The sequence below is a fragment of the Epinephelus lanceolatus genome, chromosome 8 (assembly GCF_041903045.1).
Source record: "Epinephelus lanceolatus isolate andai-2023 chromosome 8, ASM4190304v1, whole genome shotgun sequence".
In the NCBI taxonomy this organism is placed as follows: domain Eukaryota; kingdom Metazoa; phylum Chordata; class Actinopteri; order Perciformes; family Serranidae; genus Epinephelus; species Epinephelus lanceolatus.
In genome coordinates, this window is record NC_135741.1 from 11,823,220 (window position 1) to 11,848,984 (window position 25,765).

A 25,765-nucleotide genomic window follows, 5' to 3' on the forward strand; every position below is an offset into this window, starting at 1 on the left:
TTTTGCATACGTGTGTGTGTGCATGCATGTGTGTGTGCACGTGATGTGATTGCCATATCATAGTAAGGGTTTTGACTGACAGGTAGTAGAGAACGACTCCTCAGCAGCAGCTTCATTCACATTCCGGAGAAGTCACAGTGTGTGTGAAAGCTATTTCATAGAGGAAAACGATGAGGGCCTGCAACCTGTAAGCGGCACTGAGCTGGCATGAGATGGGGACTTAGATAGACTGTGAACAGATGGATATATGAAAGACTGGGAGAAAGGGAAAGCCAGTGTGTGGCCCCAGAGGAGAGGAGGCTTTACGATCGGTAACTGTGTCTAATCGTAGTTAAGAGGAGGAAACTTTGGTCAGCAGAAACATGGACCTGTTAATTAACTAGCTCAGGAAAGAGCCTCAAGACACAAGTCAATATAAGGAGAATACAGGAGGGCAGACACTGTGCTGCCAACTGAGCAATTCTTGCAAAAATAGTTATTGTAAAACTTCAACTAAAAGCCTAGTCTCAAAGAAACGCCTAGTCCCTTTTACTAGCCTGGTGTGGCTACACATTTTGACAACGCCTGTCTCAATTAGATGCCTTGTCTGGTTGGCAAGCAGTTTGTGTTATTTTATAGAAGTTCTTCAGATATGTAAAACCGAGTTGTTAGCTACCTCAAATTATGTGTCCATCCCTCGATTACCCTGTCAGTTATTCATATTCCTTTAGTCGGTAAGGGTCCTCGGATCAAAAGAATCAAAGGAGTTTTTTTTTTTTTTAAATTAATCCAAGTTGTGAGTATTGTTTTAACAGGATAAAGTGGTGTTGTGTCAGTATGCCTGTCTGTGATGCACTCTGATCAAATGAATGATTCAAAATTGATATATTATCTGAAGCCTAATTTTTATATATTTTGATTGTAGTTCCCATCTTTGTTAAGCAACAGTTTTGTGTGAAAGGAATTAAAGGCCTGTCCCAAATATAGGCAAAAAAGGAAAAAATAGCTCAGGCTATTAATTGAAGTGTTACGGTATCTCTAATATGTTTGTAAATGTGGTTGTTTTCAAACTGTTTCAAATCAAGACACCAAATAAAATAGTTGATAAAGGTGTCCCACAGGGGTCAATCTTAGCCCCCCTGCTATTCATTCTATACATACCCTAAATAATTATTTTCCAACCAGTCATTGCAATGTTCATATTTATGCTGACGATATCATGTTGTATACCAACATGCTTCGAACCAGGCCTTCTGTCTATATTACATTCTGTGTTTGACCATAGCACACAATTCGAATTCTGAACTATGTTTACAGTCCCAAAAAATGAACTAGTTTAGGTTAATTTATTCCGTTGTTTTTTTTTTGTTTTTTTTTTTGATCATCAGTTGCTCATAGATGTTTCCCAAGACTGGTCAGATGCTTTAACTTGATGTGTCATTTCAAGTACGCATTTATTTGGGTATAAATGTGAGATTTTTTTCCCCACTGGAATCGGTACCCTGTACTTTAGACATCAGACGTTTCTCATTCCAGAATCTTTATGGCCCTCCTTACATGAGGGCTCTATATATTCAGCCCCCGTTTTCGACCCAGTCTTATGCCCCTGTCAGCAGTACCGGTAGCTGCGTTGTCTGCCAGTCCCGTAAATTCTCAGGTGCCATAAAACAAACATTGTTAACTGCCTTGAGGGCGAACTACATTCATGTTCAAGTTCATAAGTTGCAAAGTGATGCAATCAGTTCACCGCTCACCAAAAATATGTGAACATTCAATAAACATGCTCTTTCATGCACAACACTGGATTGCAGATTGTCTTACCAAACACATTAAACACCTTACTAGCAGGACAAGGGTCATTTCTCTCATTGAAACAAGCAAAACATAACACAGTTATACAGCACACCATGTGCCACAGGGCTATTTGATTTATTGCTCAAGAAGAATCACACTAACACTACAGCTACATAGGTAGCTATAATGCGATACTATCTAAGTTAACATCCTAGCTGAGTTAAAAGTGAACAACAATGACTCAAGAATAGGTTAAAAGTTCCGCGCACCAACTCTGCACTGGTTTACGTCGCTACGCTCTGCAAAACTTTGGTTGAGAGTATTTTAACTTCTTATCTTCCTCACTGGTATGGTCACATAAACTGCAGCTCTAAGAATAAACCATCTAGGACTGTGTCAGTGGCAAGAAAAATAGCTGGCAAACCCCAAAAAGCCCTTGACCCAACTCTTTAGAAAGGACGTGGATGACAGCTAAGTGTATCTTGGCAGATAGCTCCCGTCCTCTCTTCAGCCAGTGTGAGCTCTGGGAGGTGCTATAGAGTCCCTCTGGCAACCAAAAACGTCTTCATCCCAAGTGCCACCAATATTCCTAACTCCACAAGGTGACTGATGAGTTTTAAACCACATACACTGACATGATTTAATGTGTGAAGTGTTTTAATGACCGTATCTATCTGTTTGTTTTGATAACTGCTCGTCTGCTTTTATAACGTTGTCTCCTGAGTCTGGTGGGCCAAAGACCTCACCTAGGAGGCAATAGAAGTCTATTCTGTTGTACTCTATTGTATCCACCTTACTTGTGGAGTGAATTAGACATCAAAGTCAGAGACGTTCCTCTGAGGGACTTTAAAGTTGTGCTAACTGATATTTTTAATCAGATTTTTTTATTGTTTTAATTAGTGTGTCTGTGTGGGGGTGATAATGTCTTTGTGTGACTGAGTCATCTTTATCTTTTGTTCTCCGAGCTCTCTTGCAAAAACAAGATCTTGATCTCGGGGACACCCTCTGAATAAATGAGGCTTGGCCATCTAATGTAAGAAAGTAGAAACAATGCGGTGAACGTTATGACTTTGAGAATCGTGTTTTAAAGAGAGCTCCGCACAAAGAACGGGAGATGTTGTAACACCATGTAAATAGCACAGATTATTTTTATGAAAGGGGAGAGAAGAGAGAAACAAGCCGACACACTTGAGAGTTGTTGAGCAGTATAAAGAATTGAATTATCTGTCTATCATAAGAGGCTGACTGACATGGGGGACATGTAAGTCCTCTTACACAAATTAATGGCTTTTCATGGCAGTCGGGGAGACGGTGCAGGGATGGGAGGGGCGTTATTCCCTAATGCCGACCCATCACTGTTCTCAAATCTTCACTCATCACAACTCTATCCTCTATTCCCAATTCTCATCTCGCTCCGCTACTGTGTCACAACAGACTTAACACAGAGCAGGGCTGGGGCAGAAAGAGGAGCAGAGGGGGAAGGTGTGAGGGGTAGAGGAGAGAGGGAGGTGAGGGATTGGCTTTGACCACCATCTCACCTGTAAAGGAGGAATAAAAGTGAAGCAGACTGAGACCAAAGAGATTTCAGAGCATATAATTGGCTACTGGACCACCTTAATAAGTACCCTGCTGAGAGCTGCTGGTGGCATTTCTGCAATAAAAGAGAAAGAGATGGGTGAAAGGAGAAAAACAGGAGAGACAGAGAAGGGAGTGGAGTGAGGGTGAAGAGAGCATGAGAGAAAGTTGGGTGGTGGAGGAGGAGAGGTGGAGCATCAGGTTGAGAAACAAAGAGACTAATACACAAACCGAGTGCAGTGGGCGTAGAATTTTCCAAAGGGAAAGGTGATTACTGTGGTACCGTAGGGGAGGAGGAAGGCTTAGCGCGAGTGTCCTAATTAATTTGAGTGCTAATGTAGAGACCACTATCGAGTCTTCATCTCCTACACCTCACTACCTCTGTCTTTGCCTGCAGAGAACGGCACATGAATACACATTAAACAGCATGGACAGAAGTTTGGCATCACATTACAGCCCAGTCGCCAGAAGAAAATGTTGGCATTGTATATTTCTGCAAACCATGAATACATTACATTTCCAAGTTTCATGTCTATCATATTAATGTTTCTACAGTGACATAGTATATGAGCTGTCTCCACCAAGGGGAGATGTCTGCTAAGTTGCAGACCAGTGTTCGAGGCTAACAAACAACAGAAAAGGTTTTGATTTAGTGAGCCACTGCTGTGTTTCCAGCAACTTTTTAGGTACCAAATGTGGGGTTTTTGGAGTCAACCATTGATGTTTTTCTAGCAGCTTTTTAGGCATCACAAAATGATGTTTTATCGTGAACCTTCACTGTTTTTACAGCAGCTTTTTAACCAACAAGGCTTTTTAGGCTCCAAATGTTGGTGTTGTGTAGCAACCCATCACTGTTTTTCCAGCAGCTTTGAAGGCACCAAATGTCAGTGTTTTTCCAGTGGATTTTTTAGCGACAAATCCCTGTTTTTCCAGTGGCTTTTTAGGCATCAAAAGTTGATGTTTTGTAGCGACCCATTGCTGTTTTTCCAGAGGCTTCTTAGGCTCCAAATGTGGGTGTTTTGTAGCAACCCATGACTGTTTTCCCCCAGCTTTCATAGTGACCCCTCCCTGTTTTTCCAGCAGCTTTTTAGGCGTCAAACTTCAGTGTTTTGTGGCAACCTGTTTCTGTATTTCCAGCTGATGTTTTGGCAAAACATGGGTGTTTTGAAGTGACCTGTCCCGGTTTTTCCAGTGGTTTTTTAGGCATTAAAAGTTGAGGTTTTGTAGCGAACCATCACTGTTTTTACAGCGGCTTTTGAAGCAACGAACGCAGGTGTTTTGTAGCGACCCATTGCTGCTTTTCCAACGTGTTTAGTGATCCATCGCTGTTTTTTCAAAGGCTTTAAATGTGGGTGTTTTGTAGCAACCTGTCACTGTTTTTCCAGCGACATTCATAGTGACCTGTTACTGTTTTTCCAGCAGCTTTTTAGGCACCAAACATCAGTGTTTTGTGGTGACATTTACCTGTTTTTCCAGTGGCTTTCTTAGTGGCCCATCCCTGTTTTTCCAGTGGCTTTTTAACCATCAAAAGTTTGTGTTTTTTAGCAAACCATCACTGTTTTTACAGCAGCTTTTTAACCAACAAGGCTTTTTAGGCTCCAAACGTTGGTGTTGTGTAGCAACCCATCACTGTTTTTCCAGCAGCTTTTAAGGCACCAAATGTCAGTGATTTTCCAGTGGATTTTTTAGGCATCAAAAGTTGATGTTTTGTAGTGACCCACTGCTGTTTTTCCAGAGGCTTCTTAGGCTCCAAATGTGGGTGTTTTGTAGCAACCCATGACTGTTTTCCCCCAGCTTTCATAGTGACCCCTCCCTGTTTTTCCAGCGGCTTTTTAGGCGTCAAACTTCAATGTTTTGTGGCAACCTGTTTCTGTATTTCCAGCTGATGTTTTGGCAAAACATGGGTGTTTTGAAGTGACCTGTCCCGGTTTTTCCAGTGGTTTTTTAGGCATTAAAAGTTGAGGTTTTGTAGCGAACCATCACTGTTTTTACAGCGGCTTTTGAAGCAACGAACGCAGGTGTTTTGTAGCGACCCATTGCTGCTTTTCCAACGTTTTTAGTGATCCATCGCTGTTTTTTCAAAGGCTTTAACTGTGGGTGTTTTGTAGCAACCTGTCACTGTTTTTCCATTGACATTCATAGTGACCTGTTACTGTTTTTCCAGCAGCTTTTTAGGCACCAAACATCAGTGTTTTGTGGTGACCTTTACCTGTTTTTCCAGTGGCTTTCTTAGTGGCCCATCCCAGTTTTTCCAGTGGCTTTTTAACCATCAAAAGTTTGTGTTTTTTAGCAAACCATCACTGTTTTTACAGCGGATCTTTAAGCAATGAATATGGGTGTTTTGTAGCAACGCCTTACCGTTTTTCCAGTGGCTTTTTTGCAGTCTGTCCCTATTTTTCCAGTGGTTCTTCAGGCACCAAACATGGGTATTTTGTGGTGATCCATTGCTGTTCTTCCAGCGCCTTTTATAGCAAACCAATGTTGTTTTTCCAGAGGCTTTTTAGGCTGACATTTATGCCCCAAGCTTGGGTGTTTTGTAGTGACCTGTCACTGTTTGTCCAGTGGATTTTTAAGCAACCCATCACTGTTTTTCTGGTGACTTTTCAGGCACCTAACATAGATGTTTTGAAGCAACCCGTCATTGTGTTTCAAGCAGCCTTTTAGGTACAAAAAGTGGGATAGTGGCACAAAAAGCAGTTGTTTTTTTTTGACGTTGCTGCTTCTTCTGTTGGGATTTTGCCCCCCAAACTGGACATTTTAAGCCAAAACATGATCTTTTCCTAATCAGAACCAAACCGTTTTGGTGCCTAACCCTTATCACAGACTTGCACATTAACACAGCGAGAGCTAAATGAAATAAATCAATTACTTATATTAAGAAATTAAGTCAGATTGTAAAATTATATCTTAAATATGCTGGCTGTGTGACGACTCCAGCTGTGAGATTCCAGATTATTCCCAGGCAGTTTTCCTATCATGATGCTTTATCCTTATCGAGTCTTCAGATCAATAGAGACTATATCATTCACCCAACCATGTATTTAATGATCAATCTTAACATCTTTCACCTTCTGCCCGCAAGGACGCATGTTCACAGACACATACACACACCTTGATGCATTATGAAGAGAAAATGTACAAAATCCCATTAATTCCGGTCCATCCCTCCCACTCCTCCCTTTAGTGATCTCACCTAATGTGATCCCCAATGGCTGTCCGCTGTCTAAATGCCTGCTTTTATAGCCAGAAGCTTTGATATTTATTCCAGTCCAGCTCAGAGCTCTGGCAGACAGCTGAGCTATCATGTTTCCAACATAAAAACCAATTAAAATTCCTTTCTAATTGCTCTTTAGATGCAAGCGCTGCAATACAATGTTGAAATATCTTCTTTTTTTTTTGTGCCAACACGCATCGGCCTGGCTCAGACACTTGGAGATGTTTACAAAATAGGCCTCTCTTTCCATCAGTATAACCATATCATAAACAAAACTTATCCCACCCAGGTGTTTTCAGGCATCTGCACGCTGTAGTTCTCCTCCTCCCACATACTCCTACTTATTTGCCCAAGGCTCAGTCAAATCAATATATCATTAGCCATTCTCTCTCCACTCACCCCCCTGTTCTCCATCCCTCACACTCCACTCTTACTCTGTCCTCCCCTCATATTTCACACTATTTCATGCTGTTTTTCTTCCTTCACCTCGTCTCTCATCTTCACCCCTTTGGCCTCCACCTCCCCAATCTGGCTCCAGCTCTGCTTCTGTCCTTTGTGTTTCTCTGAACCTCGCCGCTGATGTGGAAGAAAGTGTGAAAGAGGGGTAAAAATGGGAGAGCGCAGTGGGGGTTAAAGGCGTAAGGGAGGAATTTGAGCTGTAGCAGGTAGAGATGGAGATGGTGGGTGAGGGCAGAAATATGAAAGAGGGTGGAGAAGGAGCAGAGCATGGAGGGGGAGGGGAGCCTCCCCGGCTGGCTGGCTGGCTGTGTGGCTGAAATGAATGTGTAATTGCGTTGTCGTGGCTCAACCCTTCAGCAGACAACTGGGTGATGGCAGGGGCAACAGCCACAACATTCCCCAGTGGAGGTGGCTGAGCCTGTGGGCCGCTGTGCATGTTGGGTAAACAGAAAAAGGTTGTCAATATCAGTGTACAGGCACCAACACCACCAGAGAGCAACACGCCCATACCCTGCTGCGTTAAGTGCTGAACATGGCAAGTGATGAGTGGGTCAGGAATGCTTGAAGACAGCATGAACAGTGCCGGCCGAGCAAATTCAGCTTCCCCTGGTCCCACTAAAAAAAATTTTGTAACACATTCTCACTCTGATCTCATCACATACCAAAATTTGGTCATGGACTTTCCACCTCCAGATATGACGTAAAAGGTACCCTAGGTGTGTTGGTTGTTGACGTTCTGGGACGCCGTGTCAAGTTCTGCCTGTTACATGCATTGTCTTCTTTCAAAATACAGTCCTATTGGACGCTAACACCGCTCTCCTGGGTGACAGTCGGTGTTCTGACGCCACCGAACGCGTTAAACGAAAACGCCAACCAGCCGTGTATCATGCAGCGTTAAAGGACAGCTTTTTTTCATCAGTGTCTGATGCTGCAGGCCACTGCCCTTACCAGATTTCGACGACTTTGGAGTGAGACGGGTTGATTTATGATATCTTTTATATTTATTACAAAGAAAAACAAGGGCTTATGAGAAATCAACACTAATAAACAGCTTAGATAACAAACAATAATAATAATAATAATTAACAAAGAATAGAAAATACAGTATGTGCAAATTTGCAAATTTCTTCTTTTTTAATTTGTTTTTGTAGTGAACCTCGGATGGCTTTTCATTTTCTCCTGTCTAATGCTCTCTACATACACTCCACTCCACCACACCCACCTTAGTGAACACATTAAGGTGATCTACTGGACAAGAGGTGGTGCCCCGACTATAGATTTTTGGACCATTTTGCCCTTATGTTTGATAGTTTTTTAGGGGTTAGCCAGGTAAATACGATGCATTTAAAAAAGAAAAAAAAAAGATATCATAACTTTTCTGAAATTTTATATTTAAATATGCAAATGGAGCATGGTCCTATTAAAGATGCACTGATTTGCATACATTTCCAGAACAGAAATCTCAACATGGGATAAAACCAGGTACAAAATTCTTGTTTCATTTTGTTGAAATAGCAGAGTCAAAGGTTCTTACGGAGGGACTTAAAGATAAACAATGACTGGCCAGTTCACACAGTGAAAAAGTCCATAATACAGGCAGGCAGTCCAAAAATGCATCCAAGGCATAGAGAGCAAAGAGAGCGGGCGACACCCTGATGAAGACGCTCTAGTTGAAACCTGTTGGTTTACCCATGTATTAATAAAGGATTTTTAACTACAGTCAGAGTGCCTCAGATGCATTTATGGACTGCCTGCGTGTACTATGGACTTCTACACTGAGTGAGCTGGCCAGTCGTTTTTTATCTTTATGAGACTCTTTGCCCCATCCTTGAAGAGCACCCAATTTCTTTCCAACTAACTACACAGAGCCTTAACCCAGTGCAGCACTCCCTTTTTTCCCCTTGTTTTACAGAGGAAATTTTGGATTTCTCTTTTGATCTCTCCACAAATCAGAAGATGCTGTCAACAGCCATGCAAAATCCAATCTCACCACGTTGTTAGAAATACAATGTTCTACTGCAGGCTATGGATGATTGATGAACAAAGCTGCTGTGTAAAACCCTTTAGAATATAGACAGGAATAAAACTGAAAAGTCTGGTGTATGTAAGTGCTACTGAAGTGTGTGAAAAAACTCCATGTGAGAAGACCGCCTTTTAAAGATATATAATGGAAAATTCAATACATTTTGAAACAAACATACAAAAAAAGACACTAGGGTAAAAATCCAAACTAATAGATGTCACATAAAACTCCGCCTGTTACCTACATTAAGACAAGATTTATTTGGTATTACAAGTTTTCTGACATGTTATGTTTAAACATGCAATTATGTGATTAATTAATTAGACATTATGTAATTAAATATGTCCTTTTTGCACACATTTCCAAAGCAGAAATTTGAAACAAAAGAAACACCTAAATGTGAATTTTGGCCATTTTCTTTCCACTGGTCTGAAAGATGACGTGTTCTGTAGCAAAATAGACCAGTGCATGAAGAAACTAGGTCTTAAACGGGGATGTCTCACTTTGAAAAAATAAGAATGAAAAAAAAAACGGGGATGTGGGTGGTGGCTGATTTGGTGGCCACCTATGTCACCTATCTGTCTGCATAAATACTTGTTATTTTGATTGCTGTAAGACAAAGTGGATGATTTAAAACTGCACTGTATATTTCAGCTGTTAAAAACAGGGAGTGTATAATTGGCCCACTTGTGAACAAAAACAGTGAGGGCTTGGCTTGTATCTCCCCCTCACTATATCTTCTCTCTCCTCTGCTTTCACCCAAAACAGGCCACCCATTCACTCACAGCTCACCCCGCCCTTCTTACAGTTTTTATATTCTCGCCTCAATCTCTTCTTTATTTTCCTCCCCCCTCCTCTCTCCCTCCACTTAGAACGACGCGCAGAGGGGTGAAGAAGAGGGTAATTAAAATGGGGATGCTGTGCAGTGAAATGAAGCCAGTACAAAGACACACCTCATCCCTAAGAGATGGAAATATGAATGGAATAAAAACCACTTGTGTGTGTGTGTGCTGCAGAAATAGGTAAACAATACCTCGTTTTTTAGATGTTATTTTCACCCAAATAAGACTGGAAACAGCCGACTTTGATGACCCACCTGCACCTCTGTCGCTCACACACACACACACGAGGAACAAAGCAGCAGCACAGAGCTTTGATTGATGTGAATAGCTCCAGGACAACTAACGAAAGAGATGAGATGGTGACAACTCACAGAAGAAAAGAGGGGAATCAGATCCCAGGAAGTGTACCATGGTAACTGCAGAAAGAGGGATTGGCAAGACCAGGGAGGGTGCAGATGGAGGAGTCACCTTGAGGGAGAGGAGGGGAAGGAGGGAGGGAAGGGACACAGAGGCAATGCCAATTTATTCCTTTTCAGGTCATAAGCTTGTGGATATTAAGAAACACACTTGATGAGCAATTACACTGTGCTCTCAAGTGGAGTGTGGGATTTATGTTCGTACAGAAAGGTTCTAACGCACGATAACCACAAAATCCTGTAATCCTGAGGAAAGCTTTACAGGTGTCTGCTACTGTTTGCGTTCATGTGTGTTTGTGGTACAAAACACTGCCTGTGTGTTCAGTGGTGACCAAACACAGCAGTCAGTACGACTCTGGTTTTACTCTGACTGGGTGGAAATGAAATAATATTGATTTATCTCTCAGATGCAGCTTTATGGATTGATCTTCAAACCAGAATATGTTTGCACTTCATGAGAAGTCGCAGTGGCGTTTATCCACAACATCACCGTCCCTAAGCTCACCTGCTTACCATTTATCATGTTCCACAAAATCAGGTTTGAGGTCTGTGTGATATTAAAAAAGGACTCAAACAGGCACGTAAGTGGGAGGATTTATCAGTTTAATAAAGCCAGATAATATAAAGTGACATAAATTAATGTACCAGTTTGTTTCAAATTATTCTTTTTAAAATGTCCTCAGGTGTTGATGTTATTTTACTGTTATTCTGAAATCCTAAAAACCAAAGGGGGCACCACTTCCCCTCACTGAGCAACAGTGACATCTGTTGGTGGAGCACTGACACAGACTCAAAGGATAAGTAAAGCAATAATCTATATTTTTCTTGTCGTCAGCAGATGTACGGAAAAGACCAAAACCAACAATCTGTGCTGCCAAAGCCTCACATATCTTATTCAGGGGCGTAAATATAGACAGTGCAGGCAGGGTGGTTGCACTGGGGCCCATGAGGTGAGGGGGCCCATAAAGAGAGGAGGCTCTCCAGCAATATCACAGTCAGAGTCAGAAATACTTTATTGATCTCCGATGGGAAAATTATGATTTGTTACAGTCGCTCCGGTGTAAAGAATAGAGAATTATAAGTAGTAAGAATAAGAGTATGATACAGAAGTATGTATATATAATCCAATAAAGAAAAATAAAATAAAATACATTAAATTAAATTAAATCAAATTTAAGTGAATTAAATTTAAATAAAGTAAAATAGAAATGAAAATGTGCACTAAAATAAAAAATAAAATAGTACTTAAGATATTAAAAATATTAAAAATTAAAATATATATCATCACTATGAAGCTGTAAGTGTGAAAAGTGTGGAAATTTAACTACAATATGTAGAACAGAAACAGGGCCTTGTGAGTAATTCAGATTGCCACCTTACATATTTGCTTGTATCTAAAGAAGAACTCTCATTAAATAAAAAATAGTGCAGTTTGTTAGACTATATATCCTCAAAAAGGCAAACCCATCCCTAAACTATATTTCTAGCTGTGGTAGCTTTGATGTAGTTCAGCTCTGTCCAGTGTGAGATAATTGGGAGCTTACAAAGCTTTCAGACTTCCCCAATGCTGTCAGTGAGCGGCACGGTAGCAGTGGGTGGCATGTTTGTTCATTTCCAGTAACATGGGCACTGCAGTCATAAATACTCACGAGAGGGCCAAAACTACACATGACAATAGTCCCTGACAAACACTGTTTATTCCCAATTAAGTAGCTTTTGCTAAAAACTTAAGTGCCCAGCTGTTTAAGGAAATAACTGAGCCTTTAAAAAAAAAAAAACAACTTGTTGAAAAACTCCCACACACTGTGTAACTTGCGAAAATAATGATTTTAATGCAGCAACGTTTCAGTGACTAGACCTTCATCAGGTAAAGAGTTCTGTAACAAAGCGAAGACATCTTAAGCAGGAGTGACTGTGAGTTTGTGATTATTATCTCAGTTATCATCTCAGCTTTTAAACTGCGACACGAAAACACAATATCACACAAACAATTCAAATTAGTGCAGCAGAAACTCACAGCTACTCCTATTTAATATGCTTCTCTTTGTTACAAAACTGCCTGATGAAGCTCTAATCACCGAAACGTTGCAGCATTAAAATCAGACAGTGTGCAGTCTTTTCTACAAGTTGTGTTCTGCTCGTCCCTCTCCGATACGCACCTGTTTGGAAATAGATGTGTGAAGTATTCCTTTGTTCCTTTTTTAAATGAAATAGCCTAATATCTATATATATATATGTAGGCCGTTTTTATATCAAGTACAGAGAAACAGACTAGTGCATGCTTTGTTGACAATATGAAAAATATACAATATCATGAGCCTTATCCTCTAACTTTACCCAGTCTAGGGAAGAATTAAATGAGCAATCTAACTTGTTTAATGACTGATTTGACAAAAACAAAAATCTAAACACATGGGGAAACAACAGCTGCTGTTGAGAGCTGAAGAGCTGAGATTTAACAGTGCAGCCTTCTCCAGTCACCATAGACCTCTCTCACAGCAGACATTTCTACCAGTCACAGTAATAAAAGCACAGGCGTTACTAATAACATTAATGATGGCTCTGTTCTATCCTCTCAGTAAGCGTCATTAATTTTATTATTTACACTTTCATGCTTTTACTGCTGTAACAAATCAAATGTCTTCCGTGTAAAATTGCTCATGGCAGAGCGCACCACGTATCCATCACTGTCACACACAGAAGAAGAATCACAGCTATAGAAATGTACAACGTTTTACAAGACTCACGACATCCTGAGCAGTAAGGAGTCACATCTACTGGTTAATGAATACAGATTCTTAAAGGGATTGTTTGGATTTTTTGAAGTGAGCTTGTATGGAGTGCTTATTCTTAGTCAGTATTACATTCAACACGTCTGTCGACACATCCACAGTTTGGAGAAGCAGCAGGAGCGCTGACACGGAGACTAAGGGGTCAGCAACAAAAGTCAATGGCACATGTCCAAACACAAGTTTAATGTGGACAAATCTGATATCTCATTTGGGGTGGGGGTAGCTGGGTTAAACAGTCAAGTGTAATCAGGAATAAGTTGCTTCTGTTTATCTGTGTATGTTGCAATAAAAGACAAGTTTGGAGAAGCAAACAGGAGTACCGCCAACGAAGGAAAGCAGTGTATTGCTTCAGATGGAGGTCGAAAAACCACTTAAAAAAAGTCCCACCTAAAAAAAAATCAATATCAATATGGCACACTGAGAGTATTTTCATTGCTTCACCTTGCAAAGCCGTTAACATCTTCAGTTCCCCATCTATTCCCTTATCAAAGCCACCAGACTCCATTGACAAAAGCAGTAATTTTAGCTCGCTGGACCCAGGAGCTGCTGGTCTACCACTGCTCCACTCAGTTAGTTAGTTGGTTTGTGTTATTGCGTGACTCTTATGAATCTAAACTTAATCTTTTAAATGCCGAAGTCACACAATGACACAAATAAAACAACTCTTTAAGGCAGTGGTTAGACCAGCAGCTCCTGTGTTCAGCAATATTAAATCACTGTTTTTCTCAATGGAGTCTGGATTTGAAGAGAGCAATATAACGGCTTAATTTCCCTGTCGAAAAAAATTGCTATCTGACAGTAAGGTAAAGCAGCGTATGCTTAAACTGATTTGATTTCTTTAGGTGGGACTTTTTTTAGGTGGCTAAAATACATTTTGCTGCTGCCCCCGTCCACAGCAGTACATTGTTGAGCTTCGGTCTTGGACTCCTGTCTGCTTCTTCAAACTTGGGGCATGCTAACTGACATCTGCTGTGTGTAATACACTGACTGTGGATAAGTAGCCTACTTCGTACAGCTGCACTTCAAAAGACGTGAATTATCCTTTTAAGGACTAGTGGATATTGATAAGTTACTTGAAAACAGACTGCTACTACTTTAACAAACGTGTCTATAACTTGCTTTATATGTAAATGCTGCATAATAGCTGCTATTTGTTGCCTAATGAATTCGAGTAGTGCATTAAACTGAGTTTTTAATCAGAATGCACCATTATTTCAGGATTATCACTTCATTAGTTCTCACTGCATTACTGCGATCCTTCATTTTGAGTAATTCAGCAACTAATTGATGTTTGCTAATTCATTTCTGGCTTATTCCTTACTAATTAATTGCTAGCTACTCACAATCATATGCACCCCATTGCAAAGTTTTATAATGGAAGAGTAGGTGCTAATGCCAGTATCAGAAAGCCAACATTTACCATCACTAACCAAGAAGGGGGCATCCTTGATGTGTCAGAAAAAGGTTTTATTGTAATTGTGTTTTAAACTAAATTAAACTCAAGGGCAATTTAGTTTTTTCGATTTGTTTCTGAGTGACAGCTGGAAGGAAGCTGCTTAATATAAAGACAGAGCAGTAAGAGATTCCTGGCAGAGACAAAGCACCAGTCTGGGCATAATGGGCCACACAAATACACCCGAGACAGCAGAGGAAGTATTAACATATGGCAGGATATTACAAGCTGGAGCAGCCGACAGTGTAGTTCACACTGTGATGAGCCTCCGTCCTAATTACTGCCACCTCTGTGTGATTTGTAAATGGTCACATGACGGAGGCCACTGCAGCTGTGGGATCATAAGGGATGTGTTTAAGGTGTGGCTCTGCAGAGGAAACCTTTTAATGTTGAAATGCCTCATGTTTTAAAGTACCCCCGAGACTTTATTTGTGAAGATGCTGCACTGATTATTGGAAATTATGTCAGTAAAACCTTTGTTGGAAAGGACCAAGGACGTTCCACTTCTTGTGAGTGCTGAAACACACATTAATTAGGTGCTAATTTCAGAACACACACCAAAACTTTTCTATTTTAACTGAAAATATTGTTTTAAACTACTTCTGAGAGAATGGAAATTATAGTTTAAAGTAAGCAGTACGTTTGGATGTCCTACAAAACAATTTTAATTTTCAATTTTCAACAAAAGCGTGTTTATTTATTTGATTTTTTTCATTATTGCTCTGCGTCACACCTCTAATCCACCATAGTGAAGGGTAGATTAATGTGTGCAGGTAATGCAGAAACTACTCAAATCAATTTTTACTTTACAACATTTTAATTTTGACAAACTATTTGCTTCGACGTGTAAAAAAGTTGTAATTTTAAAGCTATGCTGAAGGTTACAGGTGTTGCACTAATTCTGTGACCTATTATTCTGTGGCATCATGAGGAATTCAATCTATGTTGCACCTGCAAATATTTTATTATACATTTATCCCGAACTGTATTTTAATATATATGGTACCAAAAGTCGCGTCACCATAATATTTGGATGGCATCACAATTTTTTATAACTGGGAAGGAAAAAAAAGGACTTTATAGCCACAGAGAGCACCACAAAACTTAACTAACAACTTGATGGATGCACACAAATCAAAATATGTGACCCTCTCTGTGGTTTCATTACTTTTCTTTGCGAAGATGTTATTGCAGTTGTGTCCTTGGTTCAATTCCAACCCACGGCCCTTTGCTTACCCCCTTCACACTATAGCTGTCCTATCAAATAAAGGCAAAAAGCCCCCAAAACATATGTTTAATAAAATGCAAGAAAGAAAGTGCCTTCTGCTACAATGTATGTAACACAATACATATATATATAATTTCATCATCATTTCAGATGCAAATAAATGTACTTTCTACTCCATTACATTTAACTGATGACTTAATGTTACTAGTTACTTTTCAGATTTTGATCAATAATTCAAAATCTAATCAACAAATAAATTATGATGATAAGTATAATATAATACAATATTATAATATCATATTGTATTATGATAATAACTTATAATTTATTCATTTATATAGCACCTTTCAAAAGATACCAGGAGCCTCACCAAGGTATAAAATAAATTATGATGTGATATAATTATGATGTATTACTATGGGATAAGGCTTTATTGAGGCCTGGGGAAAAAATCACAAGCTACTCAGCAGCATATAAAGCCATTAAAATTATGTCAGGGATTAAATATACATTACACTGAGATGGGCCCTTATGAAAGGTGAGTACTTTTACTTCTGGTAATTAAAATATATTTTGATGTTAATAGTTTTGTCCTTTTACTCAAGTAAAATTTGAATGCATGGCTTTAACTTGTACGAGAGCAGTAGTGTATAGCAGTTAGGACAAGCCCCAGTGCATGTTATTATGATGGGCCCTAGTGCAAGAGTTTACATCTAAACAACGTACGACATGGCATTGGACAACGTCAACATACATATTACCCAGCAATCATCAGTGCAAATTTGTATATGACAAAAATGTCAAAAAAGAAAAGAAATTATTCATTAAATGCAATATTTTTTATAGTTTATTTGTTGATTTATAGTTTATGTAAAGTAAACGTAGAATTTTATTGTAGAATAGATGCTACTGACTCTACTACTACTACTGAAAAGAAAAAAAGGAAACCATGGTGGGGATGAGTTTGCATTCATAAAGGCATACAGTACAGGCCAAAAGTTTGGACACACCTTCTCATTCAATGCGTTTTCTTTATTTTCGTGACTATTTACATTGTAGATTCTCACTGAAGGCATCAAAACTATGAATGAACACATGTGGAGTTATGTACTTAACAAAAAAAGGTGAAATAACCGAAAACATGTTTTATATTCTAGTTTCTTCAAAATAGCCACCCTTTGCTCTGATTACTGCTTTGCACACTCTTGGCATTCTCTCGATGAGCTTCAAGAGGTAGTCACCTGAAATGGTTTTCCAACAGTCTTGAAGGAGTTCCCAGAGGTGTTTAGCACTTGTTGGCCCCTTTGCCTTCACTCTGCGGTCCAGCTCACCCCAAACCATCTCGACTGGGTTCAGGTCCGGTGACTGTGGAGGCCAGGTCATCTGCCGCAGCACTCCATCACTCTCCTTCTTGGTCAAATAGCCCTTACACAGCCTGGAGGTGTGTTTGGGGTCATTGTCCTGTTGAAAAATAAATGATCGTCCAACTAAACACAAACCGGATGGGATGGCATGTCGCTGCAGGATGCTGTGGTAGCCATGCTGGTTCAGTGTGCCTTCAATTTTGAATAAAGCCCCAACAGTGTCACCAGCAAAACACCCCCACACCATCACACCTCCTCCTCCATGCTTCACAGTGGGAACCAGGCATGTGGAATCCATCCGTTCACCTTTTCTGCGTCTCACAAAGACACGGCGGTTGGAACCAAAGATCTCAAATTTGGACTCATCAGACCAAAGCACAGATTTCCACTGGTCTAATGTCCATTCCTTGTGTTTCTTGGCCCAAACAAATCTCTTCTGCTTGTTGCCTCTTCTTAGCAGTGGTTTCCTAGCAGCTATTTGACCATGAAGGCCTGATTCGCGCAGTCTCCTCTTAACAGTTGTTCTAGAGATGGGTCTGCTGCTAGAACTCTGTGTGGCATTCATCTGGTCTCTGATCTGAGCTGCTGTTAACTTGCCATTTCTGAGGCTGGTGACTCGGATGAACTTATCCTCAGAAGCAGAGGTGACTCTTGGTCTTCCTTTCCTGGGTCGGTCCTCGTGTGCCAGTTTCGGTGTAGCGCTTGATGGTTTTTGCGACTCCACCTGGGGACACATTTAAAGTTTTTGCAATTTTCCGGACTGACTGACCTTCATTTCTTAAAGTAATGATGGCCACTCGTTTTTCTTTAGTTAGCTGATTGGTTCTTGCCATAATATGAATTTTAACAGTTGTCCAATAGGGCTGTCGGCTGTGTATTAACCTGACTTCTGCACAACACAACTGATGGTCCCAACCCCATTGATAAAGCAAGAAATTCCACTAATTAACCCTGATAAGGCACACCTGTGAAGTGGAAACCATTTCAGGTGACTACCTCTTGAAGCTCATGGAGAGAATGCCAAGAGTGTGCAAAGCAGTAATCAGAGCAAAGGGTGGCTATTTTGAAGAAACTAGAATATAAAACATGTTTTCAGTTATTTCACCTTTTTTTGTTAAGTACATAACTCCACATGTGTTCATTCATAGTTCTGATGCCTTCAGTGAGAATCTACAATGTAAATAGTCATGAAAATAAAGAAAACGCATTGAATGAGAAGGTGTGTCCAAACTTTTGGCCTGTACTGTATATGGTAAACTGAATGAGTAACAGGAGCCTGTTCTCTGGACAACACACATTTAATCAGGATGCCCCATCGAGATTGAAAAAAGGAGACCTGGCCAATGTAGCAGCCAATCGGAACACATTTAAAATGCAACAAAAAGAACATATAATACAGAAATCCACAATAAAACAACGAAGCAAAAATATAGTGGCTTCAAGAAAAATAACCACATTTCTGTCACTACATTCTTTAAGATGCCCTTAAATTCATCAAGGGATATAAGTGTTTCTAGTTTTAGATCTTTTTGAATTTTATTCCATGTCCATGGTGCAGAGTAGGAGGATGCAGTTTTGGTACATTAAAAAGCAGCCACTTGGAGCTGGTACCTAGCAGAGCTGTTGGAGGGCCTGCTCTGGGTGCTTCTCCCGCCGCCTCCAGCAGGGGTCCTCAGTGCACCGTGTGGTGGTGGACACTGCTCCTAAAGAGACACACGAGCACAACAAACCTCTCTTCTACGCTCTTATTTTACGTAAATGAAAACCAAACATTCTGCCAAGACCGATGTTTTTACCTAAAATGTCAAATACAACAGGTAACTGTTACATGTGGTTGTTTATAGCGGCTGTTCAACGTTAACCGTTAAGACAAACCGTCCTGTATTTACAAACTCAGCTCATGTATTCACGAGGATGCGCGCGCCTCTTGGCAACGGAAGTTGAACGTTGTTGCTGGTGAAAACTTCCTTAACCGAAGCTAAACTACTGTATCCAAACTGTTTTAAGCTAAAATGTCGGCGTGTTGCGTGTCTGGCTGTAAAAGTCGACATTCTTCAACCAGCAAACGGTTTTACAGAATACCAGCCGGGTCTCGGCCGTTTCAGGCCAACCGGAGACGTTTATGGCTCCAAGCTATCGAGAAAGTGAACGGCAGCACCGAGGGGCTCAATGGAAATGCCCGCATCTGTGGCGCTCATTTTAAGTCAGGTAAGAACCATGCTATCATTTTACCACATGCTAGGTGACTTAACGTTATTGGTTAAGGTGGACATATTTTGGTGAAAGTGAAATGTAGCTAACGTTAATTCTAAAGTTACCTAAAACTTTTGTGTTGTTTATGTTTTATAGGGGAAGCGTCCATGGACCACGACAGTCCCGACTTTGTACCCTCTGTGTTTACATATGCTGACAAGAAAAAAGTCAAAAGGTGAGAACTAAAACCTAAATTTGGGAGCTAGTTAGCATCTGTGATGTGCTAACCCTTGTTTGTGCCTCTCATTTAGCACACCAGAGTGTCAAACTCCTGCAAGTAACAGCTTGTGCCATGTTAGTGTGCTAGCTAGCAAAATAGTGGTGGAAACTAAGTACATTTACTGAAGTACTGTAACATTACGTAATTGCAAAGTTTAGGTACTTGTACTTTACTTGAGTATTTCCAGTATTTGCTTCTATATACCTATGTTTAATACTTATACTCCAGTACAGTTATGAGGTAAATATTGTATTCATAACTCCAGGACACACCATATTTATTTGATAGCTTTGTGGATTCAGACTAATAGTACACGATATATTCAAAAAATAAACTAAAATGTCTAATTATGGGTAAAGATAAAGCTTTATTAATACCTTGGTGAAATTCATAAGCTACCCAGCAATATATATAATGGAAAAACTTTCCCCCACATTTACCAGCTGCAGCATTTAAGTGTTGTAGCCATTAATGTATCGGTAATGAGTAATTTTAAGTTTGGTACTTTTAAATATATTTTGATACTAATTCGTCTTTGCTTCAGTAAAAATTTGAATGCATGACTTTTATACCTAGCAGAGTATTTCTGCACTATTGCTATTTTGACTTAAATACAAGATCTGAGTACTTCTTCCACCACTGCAAACCAGGAACTGCAAAACCTTCCATTACACTATCAGGCACATGTACTAACATGTTTTTAAAAATCCCCTCATTTACAGGGTGTCTGCAGGTCCTTTAAAAGTCTTAAAATGTCTTAAATTCAATTTTATAACAATAAGGCCCTAAAAGTCATTACATAGTCTTAAATTTGAATTTGTGAGGTCTTAACGGTTTAAAACATTTTATCTAATTTCATTTATACGTCTTTTAATTTCCTTTTGTGAAAAGGAGTGAAGCTTTTTGTGTATGTATATTCATTTTACTTCATACTCACACTTACCTGTTGGCAAAATTTAGACCAACTTAATTCACTCTAATAACCGTATTCTTACAGAGCACCTACCTCTGCACAAGACCACATATATACCTTTTACCTGCAATGCTGCAATACTAATATAAGTCAAACATGATTTGTCCAAAAATCTGTTCTAATTTTGGTTAAAATGTGTCTTGAAAGGGTCTTAAAAAGCATTACATTTACCTGTCTGATACCTGGAGACACCCTGATTTGTTATTACCGAGCTATGTCTTGCTCTTTGTCTCTTCTGATGTGGAGGTAATTTCAAAACACAAATTCAGGGGTTTTAATTTAGGACTTAAACAATAAGCTTATCAATTGATCAGTTGATTGCCAGACAATTAACAATTTTATCAGCAGTTTCAGTAATTTTTCAAATAAAAATGACAAGTATTTTCTGGTTTCAGCATCTTAGATGAGAGGATTTCATTCTTTTCTTCATTTATGATTATAAAATGAATATTGGGGCTTTAAAACATTTAGTTTGGCAAATGCAGCATTTTTAAAATGTTGCCAGGGGAATATTTCACAACAGGTCAAGAAAAAAAATGGTAGATCAATTAATAATGATACTCGTTAGTTTCAGACAGATTTTCATGGTACTTCATGTCTTGCACATGTCTGTAGAAAACATGTCTTAAAGGAGAAATACAATAATGCTCAGTCATACATGGCCACAATATGGTTTTCGGTCATGTAAAACAAGTAAGCATTGCATATGAAATTACATTTGTGGCACTGTAAACAGTTGGTAAATAAACTTAGCTGTTCATTGAAGATCATGAAGTGTGGTAACTAACTGCTTCAACTTTTTAGTGAACTGAGCCTTGTCTGTCACACCACAGGCTGTTAATGCTCACCATTTTTATTGCATATGAAAAATGCAGAGCTTTCCAATCCATTTTAATGAGTAGACACACAGGACAGGCCAAAAGTTTGGACACACCTTCTCATTCAATGCGTTTTCTTTATTTTCATGACTATTTACATTGTAGATTCTCACTGAAGGCATCAAAACTATGAACGAACAAATGTGGAGTTATGTACTTAACAAAAAAAGGTGAAATAACCGAAAACATGTTTTATATTCTAGTTTCTTCAAAATAGCCACCCTTTGCTCTGATTACTGCTTTGCACACTCTTGGCATTCTCTCCATGAGCTTCAAGAGGTAGTCACCTGAAATGGTTTCCACTTCACAGGTGTGCCTTATCAGGGTTAATTAGTGGAATTTCTTGCTTTATCAATGGGGTTGGGACCATCAGTTGTGTTGTGCAGAAGTCAGGTTAATACACAGCCGACAGCCCTATTGGACAACTGTTAAAATTCATATTATGGCAAGAACCAATCAGCTAACTAAAGAAAAATGAGTGGCCATCATTACTTTAAGAAATGAAGGTCAGTCAGTCCGGAAAATTGCAAAAACTTTAAATGTGTCCCCAAGTAGAGTCGCAAAAACCATCAAGCGCTACAACGAAACTGGCACACATGAGGACCGACCCAGGAAAGGAAGACCAAGAGTCACCTCTGCTTCTGAGGATAAGTTCATCCGAGTCACCAGCCTCAGAAATGGCAAGTTAACAGCAGCTCAGATCAGAGACCAGATGAATGCCACACAGAGTTCTAGCAGCAGACCCATCTCTAGAACAACTGTTAAGAGGAGACTGCGTGAATCAGGCCTTCATGGTCAAATAGCTGCTAGGAAACCACTGCTAAGGAGAGGCAACAAGCAGAAGAGATTTGTTTGGGCCAAGAAACACAAGGAATGGACATTAGACCAGTGGAAATCTGTGCTTTGGTCTGATGAGTCCAAATTTGAGATCTTTGGTTCCAACCGCCGTGTCTTTGTGAGACGCAGAAAAGGTGAACGGATGGATTCCACATGCCTGGTTCCCACTGTGAAGCATGGAGGAGGAGGTGTGATGGTGTGGGGGTGTTTTGCTGGTGACACTGTTGGGGATTTATTCAAAATTGAAGGCACACTGAACCAGCATGGCTACCACAGCATCCTGCAGCGACATGCCATCCCATCCGGTTTGTGTTTAGTTGGACGATCATTTATTTTTCAACAGGACAATGACCCCAAACACACCTCCAGGCTGTGTAAGGGCTATTTGACCAAGAAGGAGAGTGATGGAGTGCTGCGGCAGATGACCTGGCCTCCACAGTCACCGGACCTGAACCCAGTCGAGATGGTTTGGGGTGAGCTGGACCGCAGAGTGAAGGCAAAGGGGCCAACAAGTGCTAAACACCTCTGGGAACTCCTTCAAGACTGTTGGAAAACCATTTCAGGTGACTACCTCTTGAAGCTCATCGAGAGAATGCCAAGAGTGTGCAAAGCAGTAATCAGAGCAAAGGGTGGCTATTTTGAAGAAACTAGAATATAAAACATGTTTTCGGTTATTTCACCTGTTTTTTGTTAAGTACATAACTCCACATGTGTTCATTCATAGTTTTGATGCCTTCAGTGAGAATCTACAATGTAAATAGTCACGAAAATAAAGAAAACGCATTGAATGAAAAGGTGTGTCCAAACTTTTGGCCTGTACTGTACGTGACACAATTATTTTTCTCAATTATTTTCAAAGGTACTCCAGTCGTATAAAAAGACAACGATGCACAGCCAAAACAGACGAAGAAGAAGAAGAAGAACAAATTGCTTCACACAGAGCTGATTTTCCGGTGGACCTCCAATCCTCTGATTTGACAGAGGAAATACAGACATCATTATCTCCATCAGAACCAAAGGTAGCCGGCAGCCACTGCTTGTTATTTCCGCATTCATTTAATTCTTTTAGAAAATCAGTCTATTTAAATGTGTTGTTACTGTGGTTTACTTAAGATGGGGCTCTCCTGTGTGTGTGTTTCCTAGGAAGGAGAAACATGGACTGAAGAGGCTGAGACTGAGAGTGAAACCACACCAATCAAATCACAAACAACATCACCATCAGCAGACTATCCAGTACCAGACAAAAGGATTCCCATTGTGCTTCTAAAACATGTGTTTGTACCAGCAGGTGGGTATCAGTGCGAGCAGTGCAATCAGAACTTCACCAATGCACCACAGCTTATAAAACACAGACAGGTGCATGAAGAAGAAGAAGAAGAAGAAGAAGAAATAGACAGCACTGTCATCTGTGAATCTTGTGGAAAGGTTTTCACAAGTCAGGCAGATTTCACTGAGCACCAGTGTGTCCCCAAGCCTTCCTTTCCGTGCAACATTTGTGATCGAACCTTCACTACAAGCCATAACCTCAAGCGTCATAAACTGCTGCATGTCAAAGATGGCAGGAAGTGCCACCAGTGTGGCATGCTATTCTGTCAGCGTCATAACCATGTTGTATTCACGCCACTGGCCGAGTCCGTAACTGAGTATGAAGAGGATCCCACCGAGCCTCAAAATTTAGACGCTGATTTGACGCCAGAAAACCATCTGCTGGAGAAGCCAGAGCCAAGCCAGACTGCTGACCTGGATGACCATGCTCAGAGCAGCATGACTGTTTCGCCTATACCCCCAAACCATAAGGCCCAATCTCCAGCCCCATCTCAAGCCTCACACACCAAAGTGTTACCAGACATCCCTCCACCGGTGTTTCTAATACTCCCCTCTGTGTCACGTTTACCTCCACCGGTACCAAGGATCTCAAGCAAATCATCTACCTCGTCTCGGTTTAAGACACCCCTGCCCAAGTATCCTGTAGCCTCCATTCAGCCCCCTCCCCCACCAAATCTACAGCTCCCACCCTCCCTGAAGCTTTTCTCACCACAGTACCTTACCTCAGCATTTCTTGAGGTTAACAGAAATTATGATTATATTTTAAGCAAACCAGCAGGTGTGAAGAAGAGGAAGAATATTGTGAAGGAGGAACAATGCGAGGGGCCTTGGATTTCTCCTCATGAGCAAAGTGTTGAGCGCGTCAAAAAGGAAAGAACTGCTTATGAGATGGAGTTCATGCTCTGATCCAAACAGTGGAGGGAAATATGTCACTTTAAAAGCAGTGACTACATTTACATATACAGTACTATTCCTCTATTATTCATACGAATAATATTATTCATATGAATAATATACATGACAATATTCAGAACTTGATAAGGAACACGTGAAGAGCATTTTCCATTTGGATATTCTGAATTAGACCTTTTTCTGAATGAAACATTTTTGGATTAAGACGTGGGAAACACCTGGATCATTCAGGTTTTAAGAGCATACTTTCTACTTGTACGTAGCATATTTTTGCATTCCCAAAGAAAGGCCCACATTTCTGGTTGGTCCCCCCTCTGTTGGGGTACCTAGCGCACAGATCTGGTACTAAAAGGTGGAGCTGTGAACACTGCAGTCTGTTGATTGGTCAATAGAGGACGGTCACTCTGCTCAGGGCTGAATTGTGGCTGGTTTTGAGGCTCATGTAACCACTGTTCATACTGTGGAGAGTTTTATTAGTAAAATGTAGCTATAAAATGAGAGGATGTTTTGCTGCCTCTCACAGCAGCTGGAGTCTGAAAAAAATTTTTTTATATCACCGAGCCAACCGCCAGCAACTTTTAAGGTGGAACGTCAGCTTGTAATGTTACTCAATGCATAAGCTGATGAGGTGAATCCACCAGCACACCTTAAATTTCACAGTGACAACTTTGGCCATACCTTTGTTTTTAATATGACATACACCTTTAGTAATGAGTGGATCTTCAAGCGTTAATATATATTTATTTCAACTGGGGTGGCATAAATCCCAGTCTTCACCCGGAGAAAAGAAAAGCATTGTGGAGTGTCGTTCCTGTGGACTCCAGCAACATTAAACCCCTGAGCTTGCCTGAGAAGGACTAAATGTACAAACCCGCTATTTTTAAACATCCCATGGAGAGAGACTCTCACTGCAGCCTGTTTTATTTTGTTCTGAAAATGTCGACATGCAGCCTCATTCTGTGGACGATAAACGAGGTGCAGTCTTTCCTCTGTGTCACCGATAATGAGGAAATACAGTGAGTGCTGGACGGAGCAGTGAGTGACAACAACCCCGCCCACATTTAAAAGTACTGTTTGCAGTGGAAACACCAGGGTCTAGGTACCATGTCTGAAGGATTACTCTTGGTTCCAAAGGTACCATACTGAAAGTGTTTGACGGAAACAGGGCTAAAGAAGCAAAATGGCACAAGCGGCTCCAGCTGCTCCGCTTTTCCATATTTTGACGTA

At 40.3% G+C, this 25,765-nt stretch overlaps 1 protein-coding gene across 1 annotated transcript; it reads left to right on the forward strand.

Moving 5' to 3' along the window:
- Positions 1-19,031: 19,031 nt before the first annotated feature.
- On the forward strand, positions 19,032-25,379 carry LOC117258036 (uncharacterized). The gene is made up of 4 exons (XM_033628501.2): positions 19,032-19,347; positions 19,489-19,567; positions 23,160-23,319; positions 23,444-25,379. The coding sequence occupies exons 1-4, from the start codon at positions 19,152-19,154 to the stop codon at positions 24,530-24,532; spliced, it is 1,524 nt and encodes a 507-aa protein (XP_033484392.1). The 5' UTR covers positions 19,032-19,151; the 3' UTR covers positions 24,533-25,379.
- The last annotated feature ends 386 nt before the right edge of the window (positions 25,380-25,765 follow it).

What these genes read in the sequence shown, in the direction of transcription:
- LOC117258036 (XM_033628501.2), top strand. Translation starts at nt 19,152, where the DNA reads ATGTCGGCGTGTTGCGTGTCTGGCTGTAAAAGTCGACATTCTTCAACC. An exon ending in GACAAGAAAAAAGTCAAAAG is followed by an intron (nt 19,568 to 23,159) that starts GTGAGAACTAAA and finishes TTATTTTCAAAG; the next exon opens with GTACTCCAGTCGTATAAAAA. An exon ending in TATCTCCATCAGAACCAAAG is followed by an intron (nt 23,320 to 23,443) that starts GTAGCCGGCAGC and finishes TGTGTTTCCTAG; the next exon opens with GAAGGAGAAACATGGACTGA.